This window comes from Lithobates pipiens, unplaced genomic scaffold, assembly GCF_037356315.1.
Source record: "Lithobates pipiens isolate NorthernLeopardFrog02 unplaced genomic scaffold, aLitPip1_a1.2 Scaffold_8, whole genome shotgun sequence".
In the NCBI taxonomy this organism is placed as follows: Eukaryota; Metazoa; Chordata; class Amphibia; order Anura; family Ranidae; genus Lithobates; species Lithobates pipiens.
The window spans coordinates 540,277,329-540,288,085 of NW_027507903.1; the positions used below are offsets into that span (position 1 = coordinate 540,277,329).

The following is a 10,757-nucleotide window of genomic DNA, read 5'->3' on the forward strand; positions in this document are numbered from 1 at the left end:
AAATAGACTGTGCACTTAAATGTAGTTGCACTCTGCAGGGGCATTTGCTCCAGAATTTAGAAAATGAGAGGAAGCTTCACTTTGCAAAGAATACCCAATCACATGCAAAAATAAATATATATATAAAAATAAAAACAGCATTTTGCTTGCACATGATTGAAGTCAGCAGAACTTCCCTTCATTTACTAAGCTCTGGGGCAAATACCCTTGCTGAGTGCAACTGTATTTGCAAAGTGCACATTCTATTTGCCTTTAGTAAATTAACCTCAGTGCAGGGGCATTGCTAGGTGGCAAAAAGACCAGGGGCTTCAGCCCGAAGTCCAAGGCCGGAAATGGGAGGTGGGTAGGGGGTGTTGTATGTGACGCTGGCTTTTTTCTTTGTCTGGGGCCGTAACCTATCTGACCTACATACACTGACGGTAGTGACCTACATACACTGACCTACAGACACTGACGGAAGTGACCTACATACACTGACCTACCTGACCTACATACACTGACGGTAGTGATCTACATACACTGACCTACCTGACCTACATAAACTGACGGTAGTGACCTACCTACACTGACCTACCTACACTGAACTACGTACACTGACCTACCTAAACTGAACTACCTACACTGACCTACCTAAACTGAACTACATACACTGACCTACCTACACTGAACTACATACACTGACCTACCTACACTGAACTACATACACAGACCTACATACACTGACCTGCCTACACTGACCTGCCTGACCTACATACACTGACATTTACATACGCTGTCTGACCTACCTCAGCTCAGCTGTGGTGTGCGGTGTCACAGCAGGCAGTCAGTCAGTCATCAGAGGAGGAGAGGAGAGTCGCCCGAGCGCCGAGCGGGGATGTGGCGAGGCGCCCGCATTGTAATTCCCGCCTTCTGGAGCCTGCATCACCTATGATGGACGTCACACGTCCCGCGGTCCAGGCATTGGACCAGTGGGATGTCCATCATAGGCGTTGCAGGCTCCAGAAGGCGGGACCTGCTATAACACTCAGCCGCACTTGGCAGGACTTGGCCACACTCGGTAGGACTCGGCCATACTCGGCAGGACTCGGCCACACTCGGCAGGACTCGGCCACACTCGGCAGGACTCGGCCACACTTGGCAGGACTCGGCCACACTTGGCAGGACTCGGCCACACTCAGCAGGACTCGGCCGCACTGATCTGTCCATCATGACAGCACAACGCCTATGATGGACCATCAATCCTGGGATCACGAGTGGCGGGCGGGACCTTGTGTGTGACGTGACGACGGACGCACACTCCGCCTACGTGACTGGGCGGACACTTGCTCATCCTCGCTCATGCGCAGTGCGGCGCCGCACTTTCATTGGGGACATGGGGCTAATCATTTTAAAATAAATGGCTGAGACTCTGGGCTTTTCGGGTTCACATTCGGGGCTTCAGTCCCCCCAGCCACCCCCTCCCAACGCCCCTGCCAGTGACTGATGCAAGCTTGTGAAAATATAATTCTAAAGCTTTTTTTATACGACACTAAGTGGATCGAACAGTTTCTTTTACGCATGCTTGTTTTATTCCTATGTAATATAAAGACGTTATTTGCAATGATAAGACTTTTCGTTTCTCAGATTCCACGGCGAGGGTTTCTTTACTGGGATTAACTGTGCCAGCCACTAAGATTTTCATTTTGGCATAAGTGGATGGTCGAAGAGAATGCAGCCTCACCGTATTCACTAAGCTAAGTAAATGTTCACTTTGCCAAGCAAAAATTCTCTACTGTTTTATTAAATCAATCCCATTGTGATTAAACGCTTTCATGTTCGCAGTCCCACGCTTCCTATCTGCTATAATATCCTAATACAAGACCTAATGCACAATATTAACACAGAAGTTGCAGGACAAAAGCTATAATTACTGACGGATGCAAGCCTCCAAAGCTTTTTACAGGATAATTGCATGTTCTGGCATGCTTGCACTAAAGTAACATAAGCAAAGAAAGGAAGCCAGTACAGTTATCATAAAAGAGCAGGCTTTGTCTTCTACTTTTGGAAAGGGGGGGGTTGTTAAAATAAGAATTGGGGTTGATTTTCTGTAGAATTCAGGTTCTTCAGAGGGAGGAGGTGGAAAGGGTTAAGCTCACAGTTCCGGTCCCTCCCCATGGGTGGGGGGGATGTCAGCAGACAGCTCAGGATATAAAAGGCAGCTCCCTAGCCGGTTTCTACACCAGTTGTGACTGTCACAACACTAAGCTGCAGCTTCTAGCTCAGTACTTGCTGATCACACTGCCCAGAAACCGGCATCATGTCCACCTCCCTGAGAGTCAGCCCCTCCGTACATGGCTACCGCTTCGACACTGCCAACCGCAAAAGAGCCACTGGCAACATCTTCGAAGGAGTGGACCAGGACTCCCTACAGAGGCTCTTTAAAAAGACCGGTGACAAGAAGGCTGAGGACAGGGCAAGGATCATCTTCTGCATTGACCAGGACAATGAGGAGAAAGCCAGGGCACTGCTGGCCCTCAAGCAGAGGACCAGGGACAAGATCCTGCAGTTCCTGAAGCTCAGGAAGCTCCCTATCAAAGTCATCTGAGGCCGTTGACCGCAGAGCTTACAATCTAAGCACAGAAGTGACTACTCCTAAGACTGGAGAAAACCGGTTGACCAAGCTTGTCACTGAGTTCTAAGCCTGATCCCTTGAAGTATTGATGGGACCGGTCCGCAGAGCTTGCGATCCAACCTCAAGAGACTGTCCTGATGAGTCTGAGCTTTTAAAGAGACTGTTTCAAAGGACTTGACAGTTCCCTCCAGAAGAGGTGTTCCCACCACGTGGGTGACTGAAGGAGAACAGGTTCCTTGGCTGAGACCTATGAGATGGCTGGTGGCACATGCCAGTGCCCTGTGAATGCTCTTGTCGTGGACAGTATGCAGTATTGGGGACACCAGCCCCCCCCATGTGAGCAGAGAGAGCAGATAGAGGACTGAGATGCTAACATGACTTTTCTTGGTGCTGCAAATCCTAATACAAGCTATTTAATTTTTGTGTGCTAGATTTTATTTTAATAAATTATTTTTTTAATTATTCAAATTTCACTTGCATTTCTATTATTTATGTAGAAGTATCGGGTAATGCTTTTAGATATATGCTTGATAAGATGAAAATGGCACGCGATGCATTTGGTGCACTACACATGGTATTTAATCACTGATTCTGTAAGAGATAAGCAATTTGTGTATTTGCAGCTGATGTGGAACTACAAGTATCAGCAAGCTGGCAGGATAGCAGCTGAAAATACACAGGATGTCACAGTCTTTGATGTAACACTTTAAGTATTACAACTGGTGGTCCATACAGGAAGGTATGCGTTGAAAGGTGTAAAACTGGCAGCAAAGTGTCAGTAAATATGTGGTATATGTGCAGATCTCTGCCAATAAAGTGTATACTTTGGTTTTCATGAACACCAGGTTTTCATGGGTGCCTCAGATTCAGAAAATCATGTTGCAGATCTCAACTAGTATTATATAAATAAAAATCCTGTGAATTGAAAAAAACCTTCATGATGATGGTACCTCTATACTTAAAAAAAGAGCTATTATTTTAATAAAACATATGTCAAACAGTATTATGATAATATAAAAATATAAAAAAAAACTAAAATACTACACTATACTAAAAAAGGTCCTTTTATTTCAATAAAACATCCATCAAACAGTATTCAGAATAATAAAAAATAAATACTTAAAAAAATAAATACTATACTGAAAATGGTGCTATTATTTCAAGAAATACATCTGTTTAACAGTGTTCATGATGATAATAATAATATTAATTTAAAAAAAATACTAAAACACTATACTATGCTAAAAAAAGGTGATATTATTTAAATAAAACATTGCCAAGCGGTGTTCATAATGTTTAAAAAAAATACTGAAAAGCTAAAACACTTTACTACACTAAACATGGTGATATTATTCAGGAAAAAATGCGTTAAACAGTGTTCATGATAATTAAAAAAAACAAAACTAAAACATTATACTAAAAAGATTCATTATTTCAATAAAACATCTGTGCGAATTTTATTATTTTATTACAACACCTGTCAAACAGTGTTCAGGATCATAAAAAAATACAAAAAACCTAAAATACTATACTAAAAAGATGGTGCTATTATTTCAATAAAACATCTGTGAAACAGTGTTCATAATATTAAAAAACAAAATACTGAAAAGCTGAAACACTATACTACACAAAAATTGTGCTATTATTCTGGAAAAGCATGTGTTAAACCAGGTGTAGGCAAGCTGGGGCCCTCAAGCTGTTGCAGAACTACAAGTCCCATTATGCCTCTGGGAGTAATTGTAACTGCCAGCCTTGCAATGCTTCATGGGTAATGTAGTTCCACAACAGCTGGAGGGCCCCAGGTTGCCTACCCCTGTGTTAAACAGTGTTCATAATATAAATAAATAAATAACTAAAATACTATACTAAAAAAATGGTGCTATTATTTCAATAAAACATCTATCAAACAGTGTTCATAATATTAAAAATCGAAATACTAAAAAACGGAAACACTATACTAAACTAAAAATAGCGCTATTATTCCGCAAAAGTATGTGTTAAACCAGGTGTAGGCAACCTGGGCCCTCCAGCTATTGCAGAACTACAAGTCCCATTATGCCTCTGGGAGTCATTGTAACTGCCAGCTGCCAAACGTCTGTAAAATAGTATTCATAATATAAAAAAAAATTCAAACACTATACTAAAAAAAAATATGCTATTATTTCAATAATACATCTGTCAAAGAATGTTCATGATAATGGTACCTCCATATAAAAAAAAAAATGTGTTATTATTTTAATAAATATCTGTCAAAGAATGTTCATAATAATGGTACCTCTATATAAAAGAAATTGTGTTCATGATCATAAAAAAAAAAATACAAAAAATAAATAAAATACTATACTAAAAAAATGGTGCTATTATTTCAATAAAACATTTGTCAAACAGTTTAAAACTAAAATATTATACAAAAAAGGTGATATTATTTTAGTAAAAAAATTGACAAACAATGTTCATGATAATAGTACAAAAAAAAAGTGCTATTATTGAAATAAAACATCTGTTGTTTAAAACAGCATGCATGATAATGGTACCTCTAAACAAAAAAAAAAAAAATGGTGCTATTATTTCAGTAAAACATTTGTAATTTAAAACATTGTTCATGATAATGGTAATTAAAAATACAATTTTTTTTACTGCTGCTCAATGTACAGGTCCAATGCAAAATAGAGAACTGTTATATCATCACCTGTTGTTCCAGCATGCAAATCATTTTGGGGTAATATAAAGGTAAATAATACGTACAGTAACTGTGCAGTATAACGCTGCATAAGCTTTCATCAATAACGTCATTTTGTATACAATTACTCTTATACCTTCGATATTGATGTGTGGATGGGGAATAACAGCTCAAAAACATATTACAGATGTATCACGTGGTTAACACTAACGCCTCTTACACGCGGTCGGACATTCCGACCACAAAATCCGTCAGATCCGTCGGAATGCATGCACACGGTCGGACAAAGTTGTCGGAAAATCTGATCGTTCGGAACGTGATGACGTTCGTTCGTTATGACATGACTACGTTGAGGCTAGCAGCCAATAGCTCATAATTTTATCTGAGCATGCGTGGCACTTTGTCCGATCGGAATTTTCTACAAACGAGCGGAAAAAGTCCGATCTAATTTTTTTGTTGGAAAATTTGAGATCCTGCTCTCAAATTTTTTCCGTCTGAATTTCCGACGGAAAAAGTCCGATAGAGCCCACACACAATCGGATTTTCCGACAATATAATCCAATCGGACCTTTTCTGTCAGAATTTCCGACCGTGTGTACAGGGCATTAGTGACACGTTCTCTTTAAAAAGCGAGTCATGGCAATGTACATGTGACCACTCAGTGAAAGTTAAATCTTGGCTGCAGATGTACCTTCAATGTGTTTATTGTCCAAATATGATTCAGAAGCTGTAAGACAATGGGTTACATGTACAATATATATCATTGTCCCAGCAGGTGTATCCTGGATGAGGTGTATCCTGGGACTTGTCACATATCACCTATGGTGTCAGCATTAAGAACTGCAGGTATCATCCAATGGTCACCTACCAATTAGGTATAGACATTAATAGCTATGATTGGCTGAATGTGATCGATAGCTGTGGATAAGTGATTCTACTTATAAGTACAAGCTATTTATTGAATATTCCTGCAATGAGTTTGGAGACCCTCTTCAGATCACCATCTGGAATATATAATTCCTTCTTTCCCTTACATGACCTAAATTACAGGGAACTTCTCTCTAGGTACAAACAATTTCAAGTGTGTGTAAAACCCTAAAGCCCCGTAGACACGATCAGACTTTTCCGACAACAAAACCGTGGAATTTTGTTCGAAGGTTATTGGCTCCAACTTGTCTTGCATACACACGGTCACACAAATGTTGGCCAACAACTAGGAACGTAGTGACGTACAAGACGTATGGCAAGCCGATAAAAAGGAGGTTCAATAGTCATGTGTTATCTCCATTACGAACGCTAGTTTTACAAGACCGAGCGCTTACGGCTCGTCCTTGATTCTGAGCATGCGTGTTTGTACTTTGGACTTTTGTCTGACGGACTTGTGTACATAAGATCGGAAAGTCCGACAACACACATTTGTTGGTGGACAATTTGAGAGCATGCTAGCCAACATTTGTTGGCGGAAAGTCTGCCAACAAATGTTCGATGGAGCATACACACGGTTGGACTTATCGACAACAAGCTCACATCAAACATTGCCTGTCGGAACGTCCGATCATGTGTACGCGGCATTAGTCTATTGTCTGTACATTTAGCATTGTCTCACTTCATACAGTTTTCTTAAAAGCTGAAGTTTAGCTATGGCACTTTTTACAGTTACACTGGTCCAGCTTGGTATGGAACATGCCTGTGGGATCCCCAGGAGGCTGGAAACTCACTTATCCATGTCTTTATGGACCTTGCTTTGTGCACTTGCGCGCAGTCATGTTGGAACAAGGAGGAGCCATCCCTAAACTTTTCCCACAAAGTTGGAAGCATGAAATTGTCCAAAATGTCTTGGTATGCTGACGCCTTAAGAGTTCCCTTCACTGGAACTAAGGGGACAAGCTCAACCCCTGAAAATCAACCCCTCACAATAATCCCCCTCCACCAAATAATTTGGACCGGTGCACAAAGCAAGCTCCATAAAAACATGGATGAGCAAGTTTGGGGGGCAGGAACTTGACTGGCCTGCACAGAGTCCTGACCTCAACACGATAAAACACCTTTGAGATGAAGTAGAGCGGAGACTGTGAGCCAGACCTTCTCGTCTACATCAGTGCCTGAGCTCACAAATGCTCTTCTGGAAGAATGGTCAAACATTCCCATAGACACACTCCTAAACCTTGTGGACAGCCTTCCCAGAAGAGTTGAATCTGTTATAGCTGCAAAGGGTGGACCAACTCAATATTGAACTTTACGGACTAAGACTAGGATGCCATTAAAGTTCATATGGGTGTAAAGGCAGCGTCCCAATACTTTTGGCAATATAGTGCATTTGTACATTGTTCCAAGTTGGACCAATGTAACTATCCCCATCCCAGGAAAAATCCATTGGCTTGAAAAAAAAGAAAAAAAGCTTGACACACTGAAATGCATAGCCATGCCCCTGCTGTAGATCCACCTTTGTGCCACGTCACCCCCCAGCCCTGTGCATTCCAAGGTGCTTACTGTGCATTTGATTCTGGGTCACCAGCACCTTTCCACTAGCTAGCGGCTACAGGAGCAATTCCAGCACAGAATTGATCATCCATACTCCAATTATCCTGAACCATACTAGATGAATGATCTGTTTTATTTCACAGTGAGTTGCCATTTTTTTAAAATAAACGTATCACTTAATACTACACTTAGCTGGTGCCCCCTTCCTGTCTTCTTTATAATCTACAGTTTGAGTGTGGAGTAGCTGCTAATGTTATACTACAAGCTACCTTTGGACTTACTTACACACACTATCAAAGACTTAGCACTCCGAGGCCACCCAATTGTTTGACTATAGCAAATTCATTTTCGTTATTTTCACAAAGTTCCTCCCTGACAATCAGGAGGCAGGTCTGTAAGACCTGTTTCCCGATTGGCCAAAGCGGCAGGCAATCCTATTGGATACCTAGTGCTTTGGCGGAAGAGGAGACACAGGGTGGAGGAAGCTGTTGGAGGAGCGGACACCGGAGCCAAGTAAGTGCCGGGTCACCCGGGGAGTGGGGGGGGGGGGGTGTTTCAGTGCCATGCCATGCCATCAGACGGGATGTTCCTTGTTTGCCACACCCAAAAGAATAACCCACCAGCCGCCACTGTACAAAAATCAAACAGGATGGAACTAAAATCAGATATTCTATCATCCAATCATTGCTCGCACATGATTGGATAATGGACTTGCAAAATGCACAGTCTATTTGCCTTTAGTAAATCATCTCCATTGGGTCCCTGATTCAGAATGGTTTGTAGATCAGTAAAGTCAGAGAACAAGAAAAAAATCCTTGTATCCAATATACTTGTTCCAAGTCAGTGTCGTTCATTTTTTTAAAGCCAGAGGAATGGCATAACAGTTAGGCAACCAGTATTTGCAATAGGAGAAGTGAGAAAAACCGTTTCCTTTTAACTGACACAGACATTCATTCCACGCTATAAACATAGCTTAGCCATTGCAGTGCCTGAATCTATGGGGTTGATTTACTAAAGCCAAATAGTCTGTGCACGTTGCACTTTGCAAGTGCAGTTTCTCCAGAGCTTAGTAAATTAGGTAAAAATTCCCTTTGCAAAGGATACCCAATCACATGCAAGGAAAAAAAAAAGAGCATTTTTGCATGCACATGATTGGATGATGGAAGTCAGCAGAGCTTCTGCTCATTTACTAAGCTCTTGCAGAGTGCAACTGCACTTTGCAAAGTTCACAATCTATTTGCTTTTAGTAAATCAGCACAGTTTAGCCTCGAGTGCTGCAGGGGATGGATACAGAAAATGAGACAGAGAATAGCAGAATTGTGCATCCCTGTCCACATGTAAAGACTTTTAACTTGGGGTTCGCCCTGAAGTTACCAGCACTGGACTATGACCGTGAAGGGTCTACACTTGCGTGAGAGAATCTGTAAAGCACTATGGACACTGAAATGCACTTTCGCAGGTATGCCAGGGCAGCACACCAGCCTGTAGTCAGAGTTAGGTGTAGGGAAGTGTCATGTTTTATCCGTTTGACTGTGAAATGTCTATTTTGCACTTTTGCCAAGTAAAGTGTTGAAACATTGTCCCTATCTGGTCTTAAGTTACTAAAGGTGTATCGTAAGTATCCAGCAAGCACACAGTTAACCAGTGGGTCTTCAAACATTGGGGTAGGAAGACCTCAGCGTAGAATGGAGTAATGCTAAGACATAATTATTTGCCTAGAGAAGTGTTTCTCAACTCCAGTCCTCAAGGCACCCCAACAGGTCATGTCTTCCGGATTTTACTCAGATGAAACAGCTGTGGTAATTACTAAGGCAGTGAAACTCATCAAATCACCTGTGCAAAATAATGGAGAGCCTGGAAACATGACCTGTTGGGGTGCCTTGAGGACTTGAGTTGAGAAACATTAAGGCCCACCTTAAGTTTACATATTCCCCCATGGCAGCCTCCACCTTGTCCCAGGGCATTGGTGAAGACGGCACAGAGCAAAGGTACCCCATGTGTGTGTAAGGTGACCCTGCAACAGAGTGCCCAACGCAGCCCAGAAGAACCCACATGGGGTAGGCCTCCCATGTAACCCAGCACTTGGTACCCAATGAGTTCATGGAGAAACATGGAGGCTGTGACAAACCAACCATCTACTCCTGTAGGTCCAGTCGCCACCAGCCCGTCCCGCCTACAGATCAAGTGCTACTTTTGTGACTTATGTTTTTATGAGATGCACTAAGTATTATGCATGTTTTCTACAGCACTTTACTTAATGATGAACTAAATTCTTATAAAAAACAGATGTGACAGGCTCACTAAGCAATTAAATGTGAATGAGCCAAAAAAACTAGGTATGGCTATGCTGTCCGAGGAAAATAGTCAACATATGAACCAATATTTGTCACCTGAATCTGCATGCCAGCCAGAACTCCTGAGCATAGCCAGAAAGATAAGTGTGTGCAATACAATGCTACCCCACATTCACTGAGACTCTTTAATAAATGAGGCCTCATTCACACATGTGGCTGGAGGGGCTGTAGAAACAGACAGTTGAGCCTTATTTTTACAGCCCCAACCATCCACCTAAAAGATAACATGCAGCTACCCAGGTTTGTACACATGCAATTGCAAGAGCAAAAATGATATTATCTGTTGCATTTGTCAGGCAGTACTGCCACCATACAAAACCCATTTAAATGGGACCACACCACAAACCCAAGCCAAATGCCTGGCTTGCAGTTAGAGGGCAGTATTTATATTCCATTGGGCTATCAAGAAAAAAAGGCAGCATTCAGGAGTTTTTTTATTGAGGCAATATTTCCTCCTGGATGCCTGGCAGCTGCAAGGGTTGCTGCCCATGTGAAAAAGGTGTATCTTACAGTCTCCTTTAATGATAGGTGTGTGCAGTAAATGCAGTTTTTTTAACCACATGATAGGCATATTAAAAAATACTAATAATGATTAGAAAATAGTAGATGAATTCCCATTTTTATTTTAGGG

General features: G+C 41.7%; 1 protein-coding gene across 1 annotated transcript; it reads left to right on the forward strand.

Annotated features, from left to right (window-relative positions):
• The first annotated feature begins 2,200 nt into the window (after positions 1 to 2,200).
• On the forward strand, positions 2,201 to 3,079 carry TCIM (transcriptional and immune response regulator). Its single transcript, XM_077469708.1, has one exon. It carries the CDS (start codon positions 2,297 to 2,299, stop codon positions 2,582 to 2,584), a length of 288 nt encoding a protein of 95 aa, XP_077325834.1. The 5' UTR covers positions 2,201 to 2,296; the 3' UTR covers positions 2,585 to 3,079.
• The last annotated feature ends 7,678 nt before the right edge of the window (positions 3,080 to 10,757 follow it).

What these genes read in the sequence shown, in the direction of transcription:
- TCIM (XM_077469708.1), top strand. Translation starts at nt 2,297, where the DNA reads ATGTCCACCTCCCTGAGAGTCAGCCCCTCCGTACATGGCTACCGCTTC.